Genomic DNA, 26,432 nt, shown 5'->3' with positions numbered 1-26,432 from the left:
CGTATATGTTTATCAAAGTTTCTACTCTCAATTCTATCGAGATAGAGTGGAGTAACAAATTCGTTCCACTCCTAGTGCTCTAGCATAGAATGTTTTCTAGTCTAATTAGTCGGTCTTAAGTCTAATGAGAGCTTTACGAAGGGTGTTATACTACGATACCTATATGAAATTGATTATGTTGAATTTAACTACGAATGCTATGGAAATATGATTCTTTTTGAATCTAGATAAAGGATTAGAGGGGAATCGAATCCACCTCGAATCCAACTTAATAACCTAGCATAGATTCTTGTATCTCGATTCTTACGTTCTTACGGCAAGAAATTCGAGTTCTAATCCCTAGTGTTTATGACATTTCTACCGAATACTAACTAGCATGTGAGGTCGTCCACCCATTCTTATGGCGAATCACGACCTTCTAGATTGGAATAGATTCTACAATGCTTCTACACTATACCACTAAGTTTTCATCAAGGCTTCATCAACCCCTCTAATGGAGGTTTTAGCCTTGAGTCATCAAACCATCATTTCCCATTGAATTATAACTACACATCATATTAAAATTCTAACTTAACTAAATTAACCAACAATGTTTCAATCTACTTAAACTACGAAATGATAATCAACAAGAATTAAAACTATATCTATAAATTGAGATGACAAAAATCGAAATTGACAAAATAACTATTTTATTTATCTAATCAATCAAGAACAATGATTCAAAGACTTAATCTAAAACAAGAATTGAAAATGGAAATAAAACTTAATTAAAATACTAGAAACTAGATCTAGAATTATCTATATTATTTTAGGTCTAACTAGCTACCATTAACAAAGAGCTAAACTTTGGTTTTTATACTTTCAGATCCAAAAATCGTGCATGGGCTTGGAGCCATGTTTTGAGCCAAATAATCAGGCCCAAAACCCAATACTTTCAGTCCAAAAAGGCCTCTTCAGCTGCAGTTGGCTTCAACAGAATTTTCGTCCACTTATGCTCATCTGATTGGATCAAGGCTTAGACCATTGGAAAGCTCTTTCCGAGCCGGTCGTTTTGACATAAGGTAGACCCAATTCCGAGGTTTGAGTCCAAAGATATGGTCTTCGGAAGTTCTGTTGACTTTGTGCACTGTTTCTGCACGCGTGGACCTTGACTCTTCATCTTTTGACCGGGTTTTACAGAGGCTTTGTCTTCTTGAATCTTGGCCTTTAATCACAGAACTCCTTAGCAACCGACCTTTGCTCCTTTATCTCGCTAAAGTGGCATATTTCTGCACATAATGGACTTTTACGCCTGAAATGCATAAAAACACGTGTCGATTATTAACTCTTAATTATTACTCACATAATTGGTCTAAAAGTATGATCATTACTGGGTTAACACTACAGTTTTGGGCTCTTATCAAACCACCCCCAAACAGCATTTTGCTTGTCCTCAAGCAAAGATGAGAAATTAGAATACGTGACCAAAAATGGAGTTCTATCTACTCTCGTTTCGCTGAGTGCGATTGCATTGACCATATACAACAAGACCTTAAACCACTAGGAATTCCCTAGTGGACGAGTTATAGCCTCGTGAGAGTTTTTTCAGTGAAGGTACTCACAAACTTCAACTATACTACAACTACTAAGAAATAAAACTATTGTTTCCTCATTCATGTCCCAACTATCTATACATCTCACTAGCAGCTGAATAATAATAACCAAGTTAAAAACCTAAACTAATATATGCATAATAATCAATCATCTATGATACAAATATATATACTATGAGTAATACTATGAAATGCCTAGCAGGTTCGTTTTACGAAAACTTCGAATAGCGTCCTTAAGTAGGTCCTCACATAATTGTCAAGATCGAAAACCACTCGATTTTTCCGCTCAAGTTTTAAGCTACTCCGGTGTCAGGTGGGCACACTTTACCTTACAATCTCAATGACAACAAGGAAGCGGAGTCGATCAAACACATCTGCCACTTACTATCACACTAACCTATTCCTAATTGAGCTAGAGGTCTTTATTAGGTGTTGCGGGGATTAGGAGATGGTTTAAGAAGGAAGGAAATGGATATTCAAAAGGACAAGTCTGAGATAATAGAGTATTTATATTATGTAACTTAGAGAAAACCTTGTTATTTTCTTTTGCTTCTATACTTTGTTTCCATCCTTAGCCATATTTTTCTTTTTCTTTTCTTTGGCTTTTGACTCCCTTTTATTCTATTTTTTTTTTGGAGTTTTTATTTATTTTTATTTTTATTATTATTTTTTTTCTTTTCCTTGGATGGAAACTTCTTTTCTTTTTCTGAAGCAACTACTAATTTTTGTTTACACAAGTTTTTCTCTTCTTCTTTCTTCACTCATTCTATTCTCAGACTTATTCTAGATTGGGTAAGTTGATTTTTTTTTTTTTTTTTTTTTTTTTTTTTTTTTTGTTTGTTTGTTTGTTTTTTTTTGTTTTTGTAACAGGGTAAAGGAATTGTGGTTTATGGAAGGCTAAAGAAAGGCTCAGAGGGGCTTACTAGCGGAAAAATAATTCATAGGTTTGAATTTCGGCTATATCGATCCAAAGAGGGCCTAAATTCTCGCTTAGGATATGACATAGTGATCAAGCAAGTGGACGTGTGATTTCTCTATCCGGATTTTACTTCTCCCCTTGTGTCATTTCTCAAATGTTTAAGCTCATATAAGGCTTTAGGCTATATTCTCACAGGATTTGTAGAATAAGTACTCTAGCCTAGATTTCAGAAACTTACTTCTAACAATCATAGATACTCTTGTAATATATTTATAGATAGATGCAAAGATTATTACCTACATATTAACCTAAGTTTCTAAAAATTATTTTGATGCAAAAGCTACGTGAGACTTCTAGATTGTTAAGAGCATAGAGAAAGAAAACAATACCAATATTCCTAAGTGTATAGCATAAACTTATTTATTTATATTTTTGAAATTTTTTGAAACTTTAACTAGAAAACAAATGCATATTATACATATCTATATCCTAACAGATGCCTTAATTACACGTGTTTCTATGCCCCCCCTAAACAAGAAGAATGCTTTGTCCTCAAAGCATTTAAATAAAGAGGGTAGAAAAATACCATGAAAACGCGTGAAATTCTGGGACATCTGCAAAACAAGGTTAGAACATACTAATATAGGAAATAAAAATACTGACGCAACTCTATAACAGTTCCACCCATTATGGGGTTAACAGAATTAAATTTGCTTGGGACATAAGCAGACAATAACAAAACTAAAACTTACCTTATCTCCCCGCTTTAAACGTCCTCCTCCTCATTAAAGAGATGAGGTTCCTTCGCATCCTGCCAGTCCATTATAACTTACCAAGCTTGCCGCCATTTATCATCTACTAATGCTAACCTGTTAAGTGTTATTATGTCTGATGGGATGTACGGGGCAACCAATTGAGGCTGCACCTGCCATCCCGGCCAAGTCATTATTCGCAGTGAGCGAACCACCCAATTGGTGGGTCTCATGACTTTAACCCTTTTCCAATCTGTGAATTGTGCACAGAATACAGGTAAACAACTACGCATGATGCGGCTTACCAACACAGGCATAAGAAGATACTTACGCCTCATGGTTTGGGCTCTTTTAAGACTAGCGACTAAAACTCGGGGAATGTCATATCGGTGACGTCCCTCAGCTAAAGTGAGGAAAATGTCACCAGCAGTACTGTTTGCAGAAATGAACTGCCATTCCCCCAAAATATTCATCAAGATGAATAACATGGTGGTGCCTACGTTTAGGGAAAGACTACCAAGGGCATTGCTATATCGCCCTTGGTCCATTACTCGAAATACCCCTCCCCCATAATACTCATGGAAATATGTATAATCATAAAGATATGCATTATCGGTCATATATGCCCATGTGTGAACAGGATCAGGTATTGGTAATCCACGAAACTAAAGCGACCACATTTTTATTGAATTGATGTGTCGCGTCGCCACTCTGACGGAGAATTCTTGTTCTCCATCCCGATTACAATAAAATTTAACGGGTCGTAGAAATAAGCAAGAAGTCGTGGTGAATATGAATCGTCATCACTTACCGATAGATGGACGCCATCCTAATCGGCGGGGATCCCGTGGTCGGAACCAATGTCCATAGGTCTCGGTTCCCAACACATCTTCGAAAGACTGTTCAGGTATGACTATAGGAGATGTCATCTCAACGACTCTTTGAACAATTCCAAAAAAAATCCTGGAATGACCCTCTGAAAATTGGAATTTTCCGCGTTCACAGAAGGCAGGGCGCGGGTGCTCTCGCATAGGGCGTCGCGCTCCGTGTGTTTTAGAATTTACAGTGTTTTAGGCGCGGGTCGCGCTCAAGGAGGGCGCGGGTCGCGCTCTGACTAAAATTTGGGAAAGTGTAATGCGAGGCGCAGCGCCGTAGAATCTTTGAAACGAAATTTGGAGAAAAACGAAGGAAAAGCTTGGAGTGAAAGGTGCGGGATGATGGTGGGATGTATAGTGGTTTGTTAGTGTAGAATGAATGGAGTTTAAATAGGTTTTGAGCTTCTAAAACGAATCGGCAAGTTCCCAAATTGTTTTAAGGCAATTTCCGGAAATAGAAAAATTCCAAACCCGAAAACGGAAACAACCCATTTTCGTGATTTTCTAAAAATCCTGGTATCTTTCATAATGGATTTAGAATAGTAACTTCTAAACTCTCCTACATTTCATGCTACCACCACACAAACTATAGATATGCCGATATCGGCCAAATTATCAACCTTTCCTTCAAGACTACTTTACCGCGGATGATCATATAACGAATTATGCTCGGTATAAATCTTACCACCCCCAAACAAGTTGGGAAGGTGGGATTAATGATAAAAACAAGCAGTACTCGAAATTAACCAATTATATTAAAAATAAAATTTAAATCCAAACAACATAAAACAAACACATTAATATTTAAATTTAACTACTTAATTAAAATCCGACTAATAAAACAATCAAAACCATGAAATAACAGCGAACACAACTGATGGTGAACACCTAGGCATGTGATGAAGATGGGCCCGGAGATGGAGATTGGTCCTGGCATGGAGAATGGCTTGAACCATCTGTCCTTCGACGACGACACTCATGCCTGTCGGACTCGGTTGAAACAGAGTCCTCCACGGGTGACATGCGTCATAGCATCTCTATTCGAACAAGCTACGTATTTCCATCTCAATCCGGTAGTAGTGCATCATCGGGCTTGTTGATCTTGTGGTGGATAGTCTCCATGTTAGACAAGATATCGTCCTGAACCCCTTCGAGCATTTCAAATCTCGTCTGAAGGTTCGTTTGCTTCTTTCGAACTACAATCTGTCTATCTCGGATATCTTCACAAATACCATAAACGCAACGCAAGGCAGTTTGCAATACTTGCATGCGTTCTAAATTAGAACTACATTTATCTAATGCATCGTCATCCGGACATGTCATATCATCCCTTTCATCCTCCTCGACTCAACCATTTTTTCTTGGACAACGGCCAAGTCTCTTGGATGCAATCCAGATAGATACTTGCATTAGAATGCAATTTGATCTTAATAGGAGCAGATCTTTGCGACGGCTCTAAAGGAGAGCATGATCTTAGTGATCAATACGGGAGAGGCGCCAAGCTCTTCCCCACTCCTCGAATCACATTAAACATTAAATCAAGGATGCAGAAATTATACTTATTTGTTTGCAAAATCCAGAGAACGTCTCGGACATTGCGGGCCGATATCAATCGACTTTGTCTTTCCCGGGGCGTTCCTACCAATCCACCGAGCTCTGACCCGGTTGATTGGTTCTCGTGGTCGATGGCGGACGAATGAGATGTCGGATTGTATTCACCCTCCACGATAGTATCCTTCATCAAAGCAGGAACTCCAAGATATCGATTCCTGAATTGTCGCTACCGTGTTGCTTTCAAAGCCGTAATTCCTAACAGATTCGACCAACAACCGCCTCGTTACTTCCCTCCTCGTTCCTGCTACCTTTATGAAAATCCTATCCCCCTCCAATTCTCGCTTCTTATAAAATTGTTCTACCAAATCATGGTGATAGAACTCCTCAGTCGAGTACCACAGTCCGTTCCAATGCCTCCTAATTATCTCCGCGTCGTAAAATGGCGCGAAGCTGTCGGACTCAAACGCGTGCTCTGGCAAAATTCTTCGTCGTAGTGCCATTGAAGTTTCTGAGACAACTAATGGTTTTGTAGACTGTGGGGGAGGCGAGTTTGAAGAAAAACAACTAAAACAACGGTGGTGGTTACTTGAATTGGGGGCGGTTTTTCGGAGTTAGGTTGGTGGTGGTAATGGTTTAAAGAAGATTTTAGTTTGATTTGATTATCTTGGTGTGGGTGTAGTTAGGTTTTCTTCTCTCTCTTTATTTTTATTTTTTATTTTGGTGTTTAAGGTTTGTTTTACCTTGATAACCGGTGGGATTGACGAAAAAGAAAGAAACCGTGCGTTTGTTTTTGGGAAGGAAGGAGACTCACAGCCGTGCGTGCGGTTTGGGCCCAAGCCCAGTTTGAATTCCGAAATTTTTTGATTTTTCGTGCAATTTCAAACTCAATTTGCCGCTTCGTTACTGGCCCGATTTTGGCGAATGAGTTATGGAAATGATCAGTAGAGAATTTCCAATCTAATGATCCATAAAACACTCAATTTCAACCATGGGTGACGTATAAAAGGGTAGAAAAATGCCTCGTAGTGCGTGTGTGACGTAAGTTATGCGAACGAAGGAAATCTAAGTTTAGATTACGTCAACCCAATTGAACTACAAGTAATGGGCCTAAGCAACACAAATGGAAAGTTCGAGCAATCCAGATGGAGAGACCGATTGCCCACCCCCAAACAAATTTTTAAACACAAAATTTGTTCTAACACGGGTCGTTTAAAGTCAGATTCCCAAGACTTGTTGGATTGCTATTTCTATGATTAAGAATTTTCTATTATTATTTATTTTATTTTATTTTATTTTTATTAGTTTATTATAAGAAAAACGAAAAACAATAAATACATAATTCACCCCATAGAGGAACATGACTAAAAAACCGAGAAAACATGCAAAAGTGGAAAACGTGAATTATGTTAACTGTGGACTTAGGTTCTGGTACTTACAGCCACAGACTCCATAAGGAGGGCCCAGTTACCTGAATGGTGCACTTACCACTATATGGAAGTGAAGGAAGTACACCAATGACAAAGGTCAATCGTCATAGATAGGGTCCTGTAAAAGGACTTCCTCTACATCAGGGGACATAAGTTCGTAAAAATATTTTAACCTTTGACCATTAACTTGAAAGGTACTGTTGTCATTTGGATTTACCAAGGTGATTGCCCCATAAGGGGTGACTTCAGTAACGAAAAAGGGCCAGACCAACGGGTTTTTAGTTTTCCTTGGAAAATATGTAGACGGGAGTTGTAAAGCAAGACCTTTTGACCGACCACAAACTCTTTGCGCAAGATTTGCTTATCATGAACACGTTTTATGTTAGCTTTATAATCCTTCGCGAGATCGTAAGAATCGCTACAGATTTGTTCAAGCTCATTCAATTGCAACTTGCGTTTGACACCTGCCTCATCAATATTGAAGTTAAGGCTTTTTATAGCCCACAGAGCATGGTACTCTAATTCCACGGGCAAATGACATGGTTTCCTAAATACAAGTCTAAAGGGAGACATACCTATAGGAGTTTTGAAAGCAGTTCTATACGCCCATAAGGCATCCGATAGACGCTTTGACCAGTCTTTCCTATCAGGGTTTACAGTTGTTTCTAAAATCTTTTTGATTTCCCTATTAGAAACTTCTACTTGTCCGCTAGTTTGTGGATGATAAGGAGTTGCTACTTTGTGTGTAACTCCATACTTTTTCACTAGAGATGCAACAACTCAAGGCAAAATGTGTTCCACCATCACTAATGATGGCTTTAGGAATGCCAAACCGGCCGAAAATATATTCTTTAATAAAAAATACAACTGTCTTATGGTCATTGCTACGGCAAGCCAGGGCCTCTATCCATTTAGATACGTAGTCCACGGCAACTAGAATATAAATGAAACCGTGGGAAACAGGGAAAGGACCCATGAAATCAATACCCCAAACGTCAAAAATTTATACTATTAAGATTGGATTTAATGACATCATATTACGTTTCGTGATTCGCCCAAGTTGTTGGCAACGAATACACGTCTTGCAATGCACTTCGGCATCCTTAAAAAGGGTAGGCCAATAAAATCCACATTGAAGCACTTTAGCGGCTATTTTTATCCCACTAAAATGGCCACCACACTCTTTGTCATGGCAGAACGATAGAACTTCATTGTATTCCCACTGGGGAATACAACGACGAATAATCTGATCCGCATTGATACTTAAAAGGTATGGCTCATCCCAGTAGTATAACTTAACTCTGGCCAAGAACTTCTTACGTTCATTTCTTGACCAATTATAAGGCATAACATCAGCCGCTAAATAATTTACAATGTCAGCATACCATGGTGCTGAAAAAATCGCATATAGATGCTCATCAGGAAAAGAGTCCGGTATGGACTCAGAATCACTCTGATCGTCGTTTGTAAGTCTAGATAAGTGGTCGGCAACTAGGTTTTCGACCCCTCTTTTGTCCTTTATATCTAATGTGAACTCTTGCAGGAGAAGGATCCATCGGATTAATCTCTGCTTAGCATCCTTCTTTGCAAGAAGGTAATTAAGGGCTGCATGGTCCGTGTAAACTAAAGTTTTAGAACCAACCAAATAAGGACGAAACTTATCTAAGGCATAAATGACAGCTAAGAATTCTTTTTCTGTAGTTGAATAATTCTGTTGAGCATTGTTTAAGGTTTTACTAGCATAATAAATAACAGTAGACTTATTATCTAGTTTTTGTCCCAAGACTGCACCAACTGCATAGTCACTAACATCACACATGAGTTCGAAAGGTTTAGACCAATCGGGAGGCTGTATAATTGGTGCAGAGGTTAGGGCGGCTTTTAAAGTTTCAAAAGCCTGCGTACAGTTAAAATTAAAACCAAAGATTGCATCTTCCAAAAGCATATTAGTTAACGGCCTAGCTATTTTCGAGAAGTCTTTAATAAACCGCCTATAAAAACCTGCATGGCCTAGAAAGGCTATAATATCACGGACAGTCCGTGGTTTAGGTAGAGTCGCTATCTTATCTAGTTTGGCCTTATCTACTTCAATGCCATCACTAGATACGATGTGACCTAGTACAATGCCTTTTTTCACCATGAAATGACACTTTTCCCAGTTTAAAACGAGGCTATTTTCTTCACACCATGTCAAAACCTTAGACAGGTTAGACAAATAGTCTGTGAAGGAGTTTCCATAGATAGAAAAATCATCCATGAAAACTTCCATAAAGCGCTCTACCATGTCACTAAATATATGAAGCATACATTTGGAAGGTACTAGGAGCATTACAAAGGCCAAAAGGCATTCGCTTTATAGGCATACATTCCAAAGGGACATGTGAAGGTAGTCTTTTCTTGGTCATCAATATCAATAATAATCTGAAAATAGCCCGAGTAGCCATCCAAAACAATAAAAGCATGACCAGCTAGGCGCTCGAAAGCATTTGATCTATAAACGGTAAGGGAAAGTGATCCTTTCGTGTCATAGCATTTAAACGTCTATAATCAATACAGATCCTCCATTTCATAGGACCTTGTGTGACAACATAGTCACCCTTCCCATTTCGTACCATGGTAACTCCCGATTTCTTAGGAACTACATGAATGGGGCTTACCCATTCGCTATCAGAGATTGGGTATATGATACCCGCATCGAGTAATCGTAAAACTTCTTCCCTCACCACCTCTTTCATGGCTGGGTTCAAGCGACGCTGAGGTTCGCGAGAAGTCTTCGCGTTATCCTCCAAATGGATACGATGAGTGCAAATATTAGGGTCAATTCCCTTAATGTCGGCTAGGGACCAACCAATCGCAGACCGATGTTCCCCAATCACTCGGATTAAACGTGTCTCTTCATTCTTAGATAACAGAGAAGATATAATTACCGGATGACTACCATCCGGATCAAGTTGAATATATTTTAACTCTGGGGAAAGAGGTTTAAGCACTGGGGTGGAAGGAAAATCAATAGATGTTTCGTCGGGTCCTCATTTTGCATAATGAATATTTGCTTAGGTAGCAAGTCTTCATACTCAATATGTGGAGCAACCGGGCGGTCTACAATTGGTGTGGACTCAAGGATGGTGTTGACTTCCTCTAAGTAGAGTCATTTACAAAATCTGAAATTCCAAAAGAAAGGAATTTGTACATATTGTTTTCGAAAACGTGTTGTTAAAATAATCTTGAGCTAAACTCTCGATCATGCTAACCTCCCCATCTATAAACGAATCTGGTAATTGTTTCAACATTTTAAAAACATTTACCTCAACTGTAAGATGGCCAAAAGATAAGGACATCTTACCATCGCGACAATTTATAAGTGCGTTGGCAGTTGCCAAGAAGGGGGGCCCTAAGATGATCGGTACAGAATCGTTGGCGACTTCTGTATCGAGGATAACAAAATCAACAGGATAGTAAAAATCCTGAACCTTAACAAGCACGTTTTCCACTACACCCTTAGGATACTTAATTGACCTGTCCGCTAATTGCAACGTTATTTTTGTAGGTTGCATTTCCTGTAGACCTATTTGTTTATACAAATAATATGGGAGTAAGTTAACACTTGCCCCCAGGTCTAATAACGCGGTCGTCGTGTGGGAATCTCCTAAGGTGCATTTTACAGTAGGACGACCAGGGTCCTTGTACTTAACAATTCCATTATTTTCGGATAAAGTTGGGAATTGTTCAGTTAGAAAGGCGTCTTTAGGTATGTTGGTCTTACGCCTAGTAGTGCACAACTCTTTAAGAAACTTAGCATGGTTAGGGAGCTTTTTAATAGCTTGAGAAAAAGGAAGGTTTATTGTTAGATTCTTGAAAACGCGTTCCTAATCTCCTCAAAGTTTGTATCCCCGGTTAGCATGGCTAACGCCCGAGGAATGGTGGTTTTCGCTTCTATATTTAGCGTATGGCTCGACTTGATGTGTTACCTTGGCTTTCTCGCTCTTAGTTTGTTGTTTAACCGGTACCTCTACAAAGGGTAGGCTCTTCAGTTTCTACTTTGGTATCTAGTTCGATATCCGGTGTAGAGAATCTATGGGGGTAACTATAGGCATAGTTACTTTGTTATCAACCACTCTTCCGAACGGAAAGTGGTGATGGCATTCAGTCACCTACTATTGTCGCTTTCCGCATACTAGTATTACCATTTACCTCAAAGGGTGTGTTTGTTGTTTTAGGGTTGGGTATCGCTTTCCCGGAAACACGCTTTTGGTTGGGCTTTCTCTTGGGCTAACCAGTTGCCCCCGATTTATGGATTGTAAGATCTGTTGGTTTGACCGAGTCATTGATTGGAAAAGTTGTTGGGTAACTTGTATAAAGGCGCCTATACGATCCGGATGTGATGGTGTAGTAGTCACAGTGGTGCGACCGAATTATCTCACGTTGATTATTTATGGGTGGGTTGTGATAGTTACTATTGTTAACCGAACGATACCTCTATTGGTATTATAACTATTATAATTACCCCGACCTTGTGCTAAACCTTGTCGTGGTTAAGCTTTGGTTGTTATAATTATTATAATTTCCCCGACTTAGTCCCCGGCCTTGCCTAGGTGGAGCTTGATTATAGTTGTTCGCTTGCCTAACATTTTGGTTATTAGACCCTGGAGGTGAAACTTGTTGATTGTTTCGCCAACTAAAGTTGGGATGTTGTCTCCATGGGGCATTAGGAATAGGATAGTTATTAATGGACTAAACATTATCTTGCTCTAATTGCTGTTGTTCATAGGCGAGAGGACAATATGATTCAGGGTGCTCAGGACTCAAACAGACATTACATGGGTTGAGTTAACATTCGTGATGGGGATAGGCTTTTGTTGCATAGAAATAGCCTTAACCTTTTTAGTTAGAGATTCGATTAAATTTTTTAGTTCTAGATCGGGTTTCATCTCAAACATACCGGCGACCTTAACTGTTGAAGAAGAACTAACAGCGTGGGGGATATCATCACTACCCCCCCAATTGTTATTACGTTTAGTTTGATCTTCTAAAAATTTGTAAGCCTCCGAGGCTCCTTTACTTAGGAAACTACCCCCATTCATTATGTCAAGGACTTCTTTATGGTGATGTTGAAGTCCTTTGAAAAAGGCACGAACTAACGTGTTCTTTGCTAGGTTATGGTGTGGACACTCAATAAGCGGATCGGGTGAAACGATTCCAAGCATCGTAAAAACGATTCATGAGGATTTTGTCGGAAAAATGAATCTTGGAAAGCATCTCATCCGCCTTTAGGGGTGGGTAAAATGTTCCATAAACAAATGAACAAGTTTAGCTTACGAGTCCACGAGTTAAGTGCGCTTTGGGCGCTAACCAAGACGCCGCCTTTATCGGCTAAGGTGAAGGGAAATACCCTCGGTTTAATTTGTTCCGCACCAACCGTAGGGATGATGGAATGTTGTAAGGACTTGTTCAATCCTACGCATGTGTTGGTAAGGTTTTTCATTTTCTAAACCATGGAAAACGGGTAACAAATTAAATATGTTTGGGGAATTCGAAAATCCCCAATCGGGTCCGCTAGAACGATGCAAGATTTAGGGCTATCGCCAAGGCTTTGTAAAAAAGTCGGAGAGAGGAGTCTCTTTTCTTCAGCCATTGTGGTCAGGTGTGGTTGGTGGAATAGTAGTTAGAGGTGTAGTGATTGGTATACTCGATAGATTTGTTTGTTGACGCGTTGACGGTTAATTACGCTCGGTGTTTTCTCCCACCAGCACCTTAATCTCATGCAAGTCTAAGTCTAAACACGACAACAATCCAAACAATCTTGATATATTAGTATGAACCTCTAACTGGAGATGCGAGGTATGGAAGAAAGGAATACCTGATAGCGTCCTTGCTTCGCTTATGAATAGCGTCTTGTTTACGCGTGTTCAGTGTAAATAGCAAGTTAGAACACTGAAAAACTTAAAAATCGAAATTCGAAACAAACTTGTAGAAATCCGGAAAATTTTGCTTAGGGCGCGGGTGCGCTCGCATAGGGCGTGGTCCCGCTCCGTGTAACTTGAAATTCCAGTGTTTAAGGGCAAGTCGCGCTCCACATGGGGGCGGGTCGCGCTCGTGTTCCAGGCTATAGGGCGCAGGTGCGCTCCTTATAGGCTCGATCGCGCTCAGTGTAATTTTGTCGTGGAATTTTTCAACGCTGAAACGGATAACCACAGTATGAATCAAACAAGGGTGGGTGGGTTTAATGGGACTTAAAAATGACTAATTTTACTATGAAAACAATGCTAAAGTGCAACTAAGATGGCAGCGACGCCATTTGATAAAACATAAAATGAATAGTTTACCTACGAAATGAACGATGAACTCAAAACGTAAGTAAACTAAAACTATCTTAAGATCGTATATGTTTATCAAAGTTTCTACTCTCAATTCTATCAAGATAGAGTGGAGTAACAAATTCGTTCCACTCCTAGTGCTCTAGCATGGAATGTTTTCTAGTCTAATTAGTCGGTCTTAAGTCTAATGAGAGCTTTACGAAGGGTGTTATACTACGATACCTATATGAAATTGATTATGTTGAATTTAACTACGAATGCTATGGAAATATGATTCTTTTTGAATCTAGATAAAGGATTAGAGGGGAATCGAATCCACCTCGAATCCAACTTAATAACCTAGCATAGATTCTTGTATCTCGATTCTTACGTTCTTCTACGGCAAGAAATTCGAAGTTCTAATCCCTAGTGTTCATGGCATTTCTACCGAATACTAACTAGAATGTGAGGTCGCCCACCCATTCTCATGGCTTAATCATGACCTTCTAGATTGGAATAGATTCTACAATGCTTCTACACTATACCACTAAGTTTTCATCAAGGCTTCATCAACCCCTAAATGGAGGTTTTAGCCTTGAGTCATCAAACCATCATTTCCCATTGAATTATAACTACACATCATATTAAAATTCTAACTTAACTAAATTAACCAACAATGTTTCAATCTACTTAAACTACGAAATGATAATCAACAAGAATTAAAACTAGATCTATAAATTGAGATGACAAAAAATCGAAATTGACAAAATAACTATTTTATTTATCTAATCAATCAAGAACAATGATTCAAAGACTTAATCTAAAATAAGAATTGAAAATGGAACTAAAACTTAATTAAAATACTGGAAACTAGATCTAGAATTATCTATATTGTTTTAGGTCTAACTAGCTACTATTAACAAAGAGCTAAGCTTTGGTTTTTATACTTTCAGATCCAAAAATCGTGCATGGGCTTGGAGCCATGTTTTGGGCCAGAGAATCAGGCCCAAAACCTAATACTTTCAGTCCAAAAAGGCCTCTTCAGCTGCAGTTGGCTTCAACAGACTTTTCGTCCACTTTTTCTCCTCTGATTGGATCAAGGCTTATACCATTGGAAAGCTCTTTCCGAGCCGATCGTTTTGACATAAGGTAGGCCCAATTCCGAGGTCTGAGTCCAAAGATATGGTCTTCGGAAGTTCTGTTGACTTTGTGCACTGTTTCTGCACGCGTGGACCTTGACTCTTCATCTTTTGACCGGGTTTTACAGAGGCTTTGTCTTCTTGAATCTTGGCCTTTAATCACAGAACTCCTTAGCAACCGACCTTTGCTCCTTTATCTCGCTAAAGTGGCACATTTCTGCACACATAATGGACTTTTACGCCTGAAATGCATAAAAACACGTAATCAGTATTAACTCTTAATTATTACTCACATAATTGGTCTAAAAGTATGACTGTTACAGGGTTAACACTACAGTTTTGGGCTCTTATCAGCTGGCCAGTGGGGTCGCAACTTTGAATAGGTTTATTTCCAAGTCATCTGACAAATATAGACCGCTGTATCGATTACTAAGAAGCACACCAAATTTCTTGTGGACATCAGAATGCGAGGAGGCATTTCAAGAGTTGAAAAGGTATTTGGGCAAGGCTCCTTTGTTGTCACGGCCAAAGTAGGAGGAGAAATTATACTTGTATTTGGGGGCGCCACCAAGTATGCAGTTAGCTCAGTTCTCGTCTGACTTGTCTACAGAATGGAGAAGTCGATGTATTTTCAAAGCAAAACATTGTTGGATGCAGACGCGGTATAGTAGAATTGAGAAATATGCCTTGTCGTTAATCTTCTCGGCCCTAAAGCGAAAACACTACTTCGAATCACACTTAGTGGTGGTGGTGACGAACCTGCCTCTAAAACAAACATTAAGGGCAGGGAAGTCAGGCAGAATGTTGAAATGGGAAGTGATGCTTAGTTCGTACGAGATACTGTATTAGATAAGAACCGCGGAGAAGGCACATGCGGTGGTAGAGTTTCTGGCAGAGTTCCCCGCAGAAGATCCCACTTGGGGAAAATAGATGGTCATGGAACCGGAGAGGGATGTAGAGCTTGACCTCCTAGACCCTTGGGATAAGAGGAATGGGTGGAGAGTATTCATAGATGGATCTGCCACTGACGTATGCAGCGGCATAGGTGTTGTATTGGTTACACCTGATAATAACAGAATAGAACAGACCATGAAGCTAGGGTTCGCGGCAACCAATAATGAAGCAGAGTATGAGGCAGTGATAGCGGGATTGAGAATGGCCGAGGACTTGGGGGTGAAGGAACTGACCATGCATTCTGATTCAAACTTAGTGGTGTGTCAGGCAAATGGAGGGTTCGCTGCTTGTTGTCCACGGATGGCGAAGTATTTAGAGGTGTTGCATAAAAAGTCCACCAAGTTTGCGAAGCTCATATTTGTACACTTGGGTCGCGGTGAGAATAGGCATGCGGACGCCCTTGTATACGTGGCTGCAGCCATACCTGGGTCAGAGGAAAGGACGATACGGGTAGGAAGATTGGAGAAACCAAGCATAGAGGATGTGATGGAGGTGTGTCAGATCACGGAAGAAGAAGGGGGATGGATGGATCCCATTAAGTGTTTCTTGGAGGGAAAGGAGGTGACAGATAAGAAAGAAAGAAGAAGGTTGGAACAGATTTCTCAAAGATATGTACTGCTGGAAGGCGAACTGTACCGAAAGAATTTCAATGGGCCATTGTTAAAATGCCTAGGGCCACGGTTAGCCTTAGAGGTACTGGCAGAAATGCATGAAGGGGACTATGGGAGCCATTCCGCCGGAAGGACTACGGCACACCGACTCTTGACGCAGGGATACTTCTGGCCCACATGAAAAGGGATGCAGTGGAGTTCGCTAAGAAGTGCGACAAATGCCAGAGATTTTCACAGCTGATACTCGCCCCTGCGGAACCCCTGCATAATGTCTCAAGTCCGTGGCCTTTTGCTATGTGGGTGATGGATATCGTAGGACCATTGCCCATGGCTAGTGGCAAAAGGAGATATATGCTAGCAGCTACGAACTACTTCACCAAATGGATAGAAGTCGTACCCTTGCAGCAAGTGAATAAGACGTAGTGATTAAGTTTTTATGGGAGAACATCATATGTCAGTTTGGACTGCCATATTGCATCATTGTGGACAATGGGACACAGTTCACGAAAGCTAAGATGATTGAGTTTCTGCAGGCATACAAGGTGAAACAACGGTTCTCGGCCCCCTACAATCCTGAGGGCAATGGACAGGCTGAATCTTCCAACAAAATGATAATGAACAACCTTAAGAGGAAGTTGAAAGACAAGAAGAGGGCGTGGGCAGACGAGTTAAACCAGCTTCTTTGGGCGTATCGAACTACTCCTCAGACAACCACCAAAGAGACCCCATTTGCCTTAGCCTATGGCATTGAGGCCGTGATTCCTTCAGAGATGGTGCCAGTTACAATGCGAACCAAGGCCGTGGAAGAGGGATCGAACTGGCGCATCTTGGCAAGGGATTTGAATTTGGCAGAAGAAATAAGAGACTTAGCCCGCATTCAGTTAAAAGAGTATCACAGGCGCTTATAGAGGCAATACAACAAGCGGGTTAAGCCGTGACAATTCCTGATAGGAGACTTGGTGCTCCCTCGAGTGACTCCTAGTACAAAGAGGGAAAAAGATGGGAAGTTGGGTCCAAATTAGGAAGGGCCATACACCGTGGTGGAAGTAGGAGGGGCTGGTACTTACAAGTTACGAACAATGAATGACAAATTGATAGAGAAGCCTTGGAATGTGAGAATGCTGAAAAAGTTTTACAATTGAGTGTAATGAAGGTACAAGGTAATGTAATGGAGGTCCAGAGCAAAGAACTAGAGTTGTTTGTAAATATATAATACCACGACACTTTTGTGAAAAGAAATGTGTTTGCTATGTATGATTTCTAAGTAAGAATGTGGATAGCGGAATGGTATATACCTTTCACGAACGAGAGATGCGAGAGACACTTGGAGCAAAGAGAGTGATCCCCATCGCTTCTCTACCATCATCGGAGAGAGAGAGCCGGAGGGGACGGACCTTCTTCACGACACTAGTCCGGAGGGAGCCTGGAGCAAGATGAGTTGTCCCAGTAGGCTTTATGGCCTGGTCGAGCCTGTGGAGTGGGGTGAGCTTTCTGCGGACGAGAGATGCGAGAGACACCTGGGGCAAAGAGAGTGACCCCCATCAGGCTTCTATGCCCATCAGAGGGAGAGACAGCAGATGGGGACGAGCCCTTCGGTGACACTAGTGCTGGAGGGAGCTTGGAGCAAGATGAGTTGCTCCAGTAGGCTTCGTGGCCTAGTCGAGCCTGTGGAGTGGGGTGAGCCCTCTGCAGACGAGACCATTAGAGACACCTGGGGCAAAGAGAGTGATCCCCATTAGGTTTCTACGCCCATTAGGGGGAGAGGCAGCGGAAGGGACGAGCCCTTCGCTGACACTAGTGTTGGAGGGAGCCTGGAGCAAGATGAGTTATTCCAGTAGGCTTCGTGGCCTGGTCAATGAGGGCGGCCCCCAGAAGGCTGCTCAACCCTTCAAAGTGAGAGACGGCGGAGGGGATGAGCCCTTCGATGACACATGGACCAAGAATAGGGTGAGAGAAAATGCCCCAGCTGGTGTCAGGGTTGGATTGCGAGGGATCACGAGGAAGGCGAGAGACACATGGGGCAAAGAAATTTGCCTTTAGGATGCACCACCAATCAAAGGGAGGGACAGCGGAAGGGATGGGTCGTTCACTGACACAATGCTAAAGTTGGGCCTGGGGCAAGGTGAGCTGCCCAACAGGCTACTTAGCACAAAGGAGTCGGCTGAGTGGGATGAGCCCTTCGCATACAAGAGATACAAACAACACATGGGGCATGCAGAGGTGCCTTCATCATAGTACACTAAGGAGTTGCTCAGTGGAGACTGCGGAGGGAGATGAATCTATCGCAGGGCGAAGAGGACTGCCCAGGACGAAGTACGTTAATAAGGTGTGAAAAGATCCAGGGGGGCAAATTTCTAGAGTGCGCTAAGGAAAAGGCAAGAGACTGATCAGGAACATATCTAGCTGGTACAGTTAAGAGGAGGAGAAGAGCCATGAAAATCTATATGTGGAGGTACATTGCAATTTAAACAAATAACCAGAGTCAAAGAATGAAGAGGCAACAAACACATTGGGCAAAATCCAGTACTACATTAAACAAAATATTTGCAGAAACATGGAGTGAAACAAGTAACAGATACATAGTTTGTAAAAATGTCTTAGTACAAAAAGAAGACTTCTAGAGCATTTCAGAGGCAGGTTCCTCAATGGTCATCGCATCCGCAGCTTCTTCCATAGTCGCATCGGCAGTCTCTTTTATGGTCGTCGTCTGGCTTATGAGTCCTTCTGTCATGGGATGCTCGGGGGTTACCTCGGTGTTCGGCACCTCTTCCCTGGCTACCTCAGGGGTTGTGATCACCAGGACGGCAGGCCCTTCGGGGAGAAGACAACCTTCACAAAGGAGGTGTGCATGTTCCTCTTGAAATTTCTTGGCCACCCTCTCGTCTGCTAGGAGCCTGAAGCATTCCTGAAGGGTGGTCATATCCAATTGGTGCTGCTGCATCAGGTCTGTGGAGGCATTCTCATGCTTCCGATTGAGAGCATCCATGGCCTCCTGGTGTCGTTGAGTGAGGTCGTCCAGATTGGCCTGGTGTTGTTGGAGGAGCACTTCCCTTTGATGGCTCAGCGTTCGTTGACCGTGTCCATGTATTGTTGGTGGGAGGACTCTGCGGCCTTCAGCTCGTCCTGAGCTTGGACTTTGACCAAATTGGCAGCTTTTAGATCCGGTTGAAGGTGGGCATAGGCAGTTCTTAGTCCAGTAAGGTCGCCGAGTTCTTTCTCGAGGGACTCCACCTTGGCCTTGGCACCAAATAGGCCGCGGATCATGTAGGACATATCCAGGCTCACCTATGATCAGGGAAGAGGATGAAAAAAAAAAGCTAAGGGAGAAAGAGAGATAGTACCTTCTCCCAGTTGGTGTATAGGGAAGTTCGGTGCTGTTCAAAGGAACCCCCTTCAGCATAGGCCAGGTCCTTAGGCAGGTGAGCTCCAAAAAATAAGGAGGAGGCCACGGCTGGGTTCTCTAGAGTGGAGTCTGTGGTATTCACCTTGCGATGGCACACCTTAAAAGTAGGACGAAAGTCCTCGGGGATGGCAAGCTCGGATGTGGGGTGACGGGCGGATTGGGGTATTTTCCAGATTGACGTGCGCGGGGGGAAAAGACCGCAGACTGAGCAGGTAGAGTGGTGGGCATAGGCTCTTCGGACACTGATGTTTGCGGTATCTTGCTTAAGGGCCTGTCAGCAGGAGCCCGCACGTCCGTGGAAGGAACTTCCCTCACGTCATCATCTCCTTCATAGTCACTATCAAACAGTTTCACCTTGTGGACATCCATGTCTTCAGGAGGGGAGGTAGGAGAAGTGTATTGATCGTCCCAATTGGAGATAGAGCGGTATGAAGGGATGTCCTCAGAGGCAGAGGTGATAGGAAGATTGTGAGATTCAAAGGATGTGGGGGAGTGTGAGGAGGTTCGGGGACGGGTACGGTGAGAGGAATGGAGGCGAGTTTTTTTTCTTTAGAGGAGGAAATGCTCTGGGTTTCCGTTCCTTGGGAGGGGGAGGACGGTAAAAAAGGAGCTGAGTAGCCACTGATAGTGTGGAGAGCAGGGATTGGCAACAGAGGTGTAGCGGTAGTGGGGTGGATACCCAGGAGGTCAGCCTGAGCAGGACCGAGTTCGCGAAGCCTTTGAAAAATAGGACACGAGACGCCGGCGTAGAGTCGGGATTTGGAGTCTGGCCGCCAACCTGCAAAGAAGAATAACCGCAGGTTAGTTGATAACAGGGAAATCACATCAAGAGAAAAAGGAAAAGCTAAGATACTCACCACGGGCTATGAAGGCGAGATGGTTAAGAGTTAAGTCAGAAGGAATGTCCGCGGACAGAAATTGCCCCGATACATATAACGGGTAGTGGTGCCACACTTTGTCAGAGGATGTGACACGGAGTACAAAAGATTGCTTCTGAGGACGTACACAAAAAGATTGGTACCCTACACTGACATCTTTAGTACTGGTCTTGATATAATATTGAGAGAAGATATCGCAGCTCGTAATTTTAGGTTCTCCGGTCTTATTGTACGAGTTCGCGGCATATATAATTCTCCAAAAATTCCCTATACCTTGGCAGGGGGGAATATTGAAGTGATTACACACCTCGCCGTCTAGTAGAGTGAGAGGAAGCCGTAGACCGGCGACAATTTGACCTATAGTGATTACAAGGTATCCCGAACGTTGGGGAACCAGATGAGGGTTATGGGTGACAGATGGCACGTGTTCCAGCATTATATCGGCCAAAATTCCATAGGCAGCCCTAATTGCTGTCAAATTAGGTCTACGACACCTAGATGGGGGTGGCAGTAAAGGGGCCTGGTGACCGAAGGTGGATGGGACCGCAGTAGGGGCAAGAGCGGGTGGAGAGGCTACTCAGTCAGATTAGGAAGAGGAAGAGTCACCGGTTTCAGAGCCCGACATTGGAAAAGAAGATGAACAGACACAAGATATCGAACCAACTCAAAAACACAGTGCAAACAAAAGAAAATAAGGCCTAAAAAAAACTTACCGATGGGAATGGAGAGAGAGGTGATGAGCCCGAAGAGTGTGTTGGAAAGGAAAGGAAGTCACCGGAGAAACAAAGGAAGCGAACGCAAGTCGGAGAAGGGAGAGGTGGCAGAGCAGTGAAAAGTAAAAGAAGAGGGGGAAAACTAAAATGAGAAAGGGAGGAGAAGGAGAAGAGTTTAAATAGGGGAGGCGTAAACGAGTCATTTCCAAAGGTTGGGAAAATCGAAGAGTCGGGTGGTAGATCCAGATAAAGGGTGACGCGTGGAAGCTCGAGGTACGAGGGGTAGCAGAAAATGCGCGTGGTGATTGCCATCAACATCACACGCAAACCGATGAAGAACATGATTAGCTGTAAAGGGAAAGAAGCGGTGGGAGTTCTCGACCCCGGGTCCATTATCAGAATTGCGGAGTAAACAGATTAAAGAGAAGTGGACTGGGTCAACAGATTAAAGAATGAGATGTAACGTAATAGGGGAATTCAAAGAGTAGGGAATCGTGGCCGCGGAACCCTAGACCACGGACATGGCATATGTATGGCAAGAAGGGAAATCGAGGGATGAGAAAACAAGTAGATGATCCAGATGAAAGGGAGAAGGGGTATAAAAAGAAGAGGATGGAGAGAAGGAAAGAGAAGGCCGCACAGTGAGAAAAAGGTAGAAGAGAGAAAAGAGAGAGAGAAAAATGCTTGGTAGAGAGAAATTTAGGTCTTCGGTTTGTATTGGAGGTTTTGAGGTTCATAAAATCTGTTCAGGTATTTGAAGTTCCTTTTTCACAATTTGGTTATGTTTAATTCTTACATGATTTCAAACTTTTAAATTTTGTAACAAAGAAAAACTCTTTTGTTAATTTGACAACGTTCTCATTTAATTTTTTTATGCGGCTTTTCATGTGCATCATGCAGCAAAGAGAATTGGATTATATAAATCGATTATGTGACCATAAACAACAGATCATTGACCATGTGCTTGCTACCCTTGCTAAAGTATGTATCATATATACGTTCACTATATGCGGTGGTTGTTCACTGCCTTCTGATGGTTATGTTTTATCAAATATAAAATGCAGGTTTTGGAAAAACAAGGAAATGAAGGCCATCAAGTCCAATCACCTCCTGTGCAAAATGAGGTTGTAGTTACTCCTCCACAATCCACTTTTAATGTTAATCTGACCAATGCTTTTACACCCTCTCAGCCTTCTCGGCGCAAGTTGGCCCAACGCAATAGAAGAGAAAGAGAGCTCATAAGTGGTAGAAGCAGCAAGCGAACAAGAAGGAACTTAGAAACAGACCTTCAAAATATACCTGTGTCCATGTCTTCCCATATGTAAGTTTTATTTCTTTGTGTGTTTTCTATAGCATTGTTTTCAGTAAAAAATATTTCCATTCCTAGCCTATTATGATTTTTTTTTTCTACATGTTAGTGATACCCAAAACGAAATGGAAGTGGATGATTTTAGTGTTGGTTCGACCAATGCTTAAACACCTTCTCAGACTTCTCGATGCAAGTTGGCCCAACGCAATTGTAACGCCCGTATTTTTAAATACGTATTTTTCTATTTTATTAATTAATTAAATTCTTTATTTTCAAAATTCGCTGGATTGGACTCGGAATACGTGGGCCTGGTTTTTGGGCCCGAGTCTGTGTTGGGCTTGGGTTTCGGACCCAAGTATATAAACACATTTTTCTAGAAAATAGGGTTCAGAGAAATAAAAAAATAATGAAAATGGAGGCAGAGATGAAAGCTGGATTTCTGGAGGGTGGAGCACGACGGTTCGGACTACGGAGGATTCGTCGGGTTTTAATTCAGGTGAGTAGCTATTTTGCTATTTCACCGGATTTATGGTTTTCCCTGTATCGGAGTATACCGACTAAGGTTTCGGCCTATTAATACTGTTCGTTATACTGTTGTGTTGGAGTTCGTGTCCTTGTATTAGTCAACTTTGTTAAATTTCGTTTTCAGACTCATACTGAATGGTATTCTTTAAAACCGCCGAAAAGCTCGACAGAGCGCTTAATGGCGTCCGGACAAATCGTCTGATGGATTCGATTAAACTTTTTTTTATATACTGTGATGTTAAATATTAATTGGTTGTTGATATATGATGAATGTCGGGTTTAGCATGGTCGATTGGGTGCTGGGGAGTGGTGGAAGCTTGGAGGCGTTAATGGCGCCGGTGGTTGGGCTGTGTTTTTGGGTTTGATTGGTTGTGGTGTTTTGTGGTGATGTGGGGATGTTGTTTAGTGTTGATTGTAGTGTGTGAGGGCGGTAGATGGGAGCTGCCGAAGCTTGCACTGAGCCATTAATGGCGGCAGTAAACCTTTTAGATCTAGTTTGGAGGTAGGAGATGGAGTTAGCAAATCGAGGTGGAGCTTTCATTAAAGCTATAGGGGTTTTGATTTGGGTCAAAACCGCTAGGATGATGGAGGTGGACGAGCGGTGGTGGCTGCTGTTGGAGAAGATGACCGAACTTGGGCTTGGGCCGAGTTCAGTCTTTGGGCCCTGGTTGTTTTGGTTTAGGCCCGAGTCTATTTTAGATTGGTCGGGTCGGATCAGTTCAATTAAACTTGGACCAATTTGGTTTAGTTGGTGGACCAGTTTAATTTAAAGCTTGGACCAGTTCTATTTTTGTTTTGATTGGGCCGGTTTTCTCTTATTTGTGGACCAGTTCAATTTAAAGATTTTTGGACCGAACCACTTAACTGTTTTGGGCCAGTTTTCTAATATAGCTTGGGACCAGTCCATTGGACTTAAAATAGATCTTTCTGGGTCTTTACATGTTTAGACTTTCGGGTTCTAAGGTTTGGGCTCGGCCAGTTGGGTCCGAACCATTACCTTGGTCATGAGCCCATGAGCCATGCACCTTTGACCTTAGCCATGAACCATGGCTATGACCTCGACTGTCGACACCTTAAAACGACAGTTTGACTTTGACAATGATGAATTGACTTTGACCAGGACCTGTTGACTTTGACCAGGACAGTTTGACTTTGACCAGGATAGTTTGACTTTGACTATGACATGTTGAGTTTGACCTTGACCATGATGTGTTGACCTTTGACCGTTGACTTTGACTGTTGACCGTTGACTGGGAATGTTGACTTTTCCAATTTTTCACATATTTGATTATATGGATAAATATAGTAATAAAATATTGTTGAGATTGTATAACTTGGTTTGTCATTATCTAATTTAGATTTGACGTGAGTAGTGTGTAAAGCATATATATATTGGGCTTTGATTGTGGACTGTGGACTATGGACTGTTTATTTGTGCTACGTTTTATGTGTATATTATATGGACACATATAGTAATAAAATGCTGTGGAAGCTAGTATATATTTGGTTGTCATTATCTAAGAAATATTTGACATTGATGTTGTGTATTTTTGACAGGTGACGATATTGAGGTGTTAGGAGACATTATATTCCTAATAATGCTATAATAAAGATGTATGCGATCACGCTGAAGCATTGTGACATGATATAATATCTTTGATAGTTATATTAATGCAATATCTTGGAGAAATGTATATACACTTCATTATTTTATATGTGAGATGCTAATATAGTATCGGTGAATATTTGCCCACCTGGATTGTATAGTGCAATAATATATTGGCACATGAAAGAATGAAAGTGACTATGAGATATAATTGAGAGATTTCTATATATTGTGGCATAGTGCAATAAGGCAATTGACCCGCACGCGATATAGTAGATATGATTATGAGTCATTAATGTATGACCCCTGAATAAATTACGAATCGAAAATCCTAGAACCCGACTACCACAACTCATGTGATCCGCCTACATGGCGATTTGATATATAAGATGATGATATATAAGATGTTGTATATATATGAGATGTTGATTGACCCATGTGTTGGGCAATCGTTATTTAATAGTGGCTTGATATATAAGATGTTGATATATAAGATGTTGTATATATATGAGATGTTGATTGACCCATGTGTTGGGCAATCATAGCGAATAGTGGCTTGATATATAAGATGTTGATATATAAGATGTTGTATATATATGAGATGTTGATTGACCCATGTGTTGGGCAATCGTGAGCGAATAGTGGCTTGATTATTCCGTTAAGCAAAATAGAACGATGATGCAATATTTTATGCCGAATAGTGGCGGTGCTTACATAGATTTGGCTTCCGTGTGAGGATTTACGGTGTCGCGCATCCCGCCAGGGTGGTTTACGCACGGAGTGGCTCATTATGTAAGGGAGGCATGTGGATGTACATGTTCGGCGTTGGGTTCGCGATTGTGGTAGCCAGGAAACTAGGTAAGACATAGATACGACGTGATTTTAGGGACACACAAAGAAAGCCCGAAATAATCTAATTATGGTAATATGTTTGGTTGGTTATTTGTTTAGTTAGAACCTAAAAACCTCGATGGAGGAACTACATGCCTTATTTATGATGTGTATAGTTTGTTGTGTGGTTAGTGAGAAGTTAAGGCGCCTCAGTGGAGGAACTACCTGCCTTAATTATTGTACTTGAGTATGTTATATTAATCGTTGAAAGTTAAGGCGCCTCGGTGGAGGAACTAACTGCCGTAGGAATTGTGTATATATATGTATAATTATATGTTGTATTTTAGGGCTACTCACACCAAAGATTTTTATAATGTCAACCCGATTTGCATGTTTGCTTATCGGGTGTGTTCATTCAATAAACACAGTTGATAAGTTTTGACAGGTTTAGTGTTGAAGAAGGTTGGCTGCTGCTTGTGGTTTGCATTAGCGTTACATCTCCGGATACGTTTTGTTTTTCCCTTGAGGTGATATAGCTTTTCAGTCTAGACAATGTTTTTGTATTCTCATTTGTATATTTTAAGTAAAGAGTTATTGAAAAGAGATTTGTAACCTAATCTTAATTGGGAATTTTTGTAATGAAGAGGACTTATGTATAATTGAAATTAGTATTGGTTTTTAATTATCCGCATATTTTAAACTGTTTATGGGGTTTTGGAAGTGGAGAGTGACTCACACCTCGGAAATCGAAGAGTCGGGAACAAATAATGTTTTTCCGAATTCTGTCGAAATTCGGGGTGTGACAGCAATAGAAGAGAAAAAGAGCGCATAAGTGGTAGAATGAACAAGCAAACTAGAAGGAACATAGAAGCAGACCTTCATAATATTCCAGTATCAATGTCTTCATATATGTAAGTTGAATTACATTGTGTTTTCTATAGCATTGTTTTCAGGAAAAAAATATTTCCATGTTTTGTAGTATGATGAAACCCATGTTTTGTAGTCCTGTAGCACAAAAGTCAACTTTGACACGATTCTCCTATTTGCCTAT

At 41.4% G+C, this 26,432-nt stretch overlaps 2 protein-coding genes and 1 long non-coding RNA gene across 3 annotated transcripts; all 3 read left to right on the top strand.

Moving 5' to 3' along the window:
* The first annotated feature begins 15,481 nt into the window (after nt 1–15,481).
* On the top strand, nt 15,482–16,297 carry LOC147497393 (uncharacterized). The gene has a single exon (XM_086562868.1). The coding sequence runs from the start codon at nt 15,482–15,484 to the stop codon at nt 16,295–16,297; it is 816 nt and encodes a 271-aa protein (XP_086418994.1).
* A 334-nt stretch (nt 16,298–16,631) lies between these two features.
* On the top strand, nt 16,632–17,024 carry LOC147497392 (uncharacterized). Its single transcript, XM_086562867.1, has one exon. It carries the CDS (start codon nt 16,632–16,634, stop codon nt 17,022–17,024), a length of 393 nt encoding a protein of 130 aa, XP_086418993.1.
* Nucleotides 17,025–22,817: 5,793 nt separating this feature from the next.
* Nucleotides 22,818–26,072, top strand: LOC147497391 (uncharacterized). Its single transcript, XR_015197177.1, has 2 exons — nt 22,818–22,915; nt 25,810–26,072. It is a non-coding gene; the product is annotated as an uncharacterized LOC147497391 (long non-coding RNA).
* The last annotated feature ends 360 nt before the right edge of the window (nt 26,073–26,432 follow it).

Source organism: Coptis chinensis, chromosome 5, assembly GCF_015680905.1.
Source record: "Coptis chinensis isolate HL-2020 chromosome 5, ASM1568090v1, whole genome shotgun sequence".
Classification (NCBI taxonomy): domain Eukaryota; kingdom Viridiplantae; phylum Streptophyta; class Magnoliopsida; order Ranunculales; family Ranunculaceae; genus Coptis; species Coptis chinensis.
Note: the sequence above shows the minus strand (reverse complement) of the source record. Positions and strands in the feature narration are given on the sequence as shown.

Bases quoted from the DNA above. Each gene is read 5' to 3' on its own strand.
- LOC147497393 (XM_086562868.1), top strand. From the start codon at position 15,482: ATGGTCATGGAACCGGAGAGGGATGTAGAGCTTGACCTCCTAGACCCT.
- LOC147497392 (XM_086562867.1), top strand. From the start codon at position 16,632: ATGATTGAGTTTCTGCAGGCATACAAGGTGAAACAACGGTTCTCGGCC.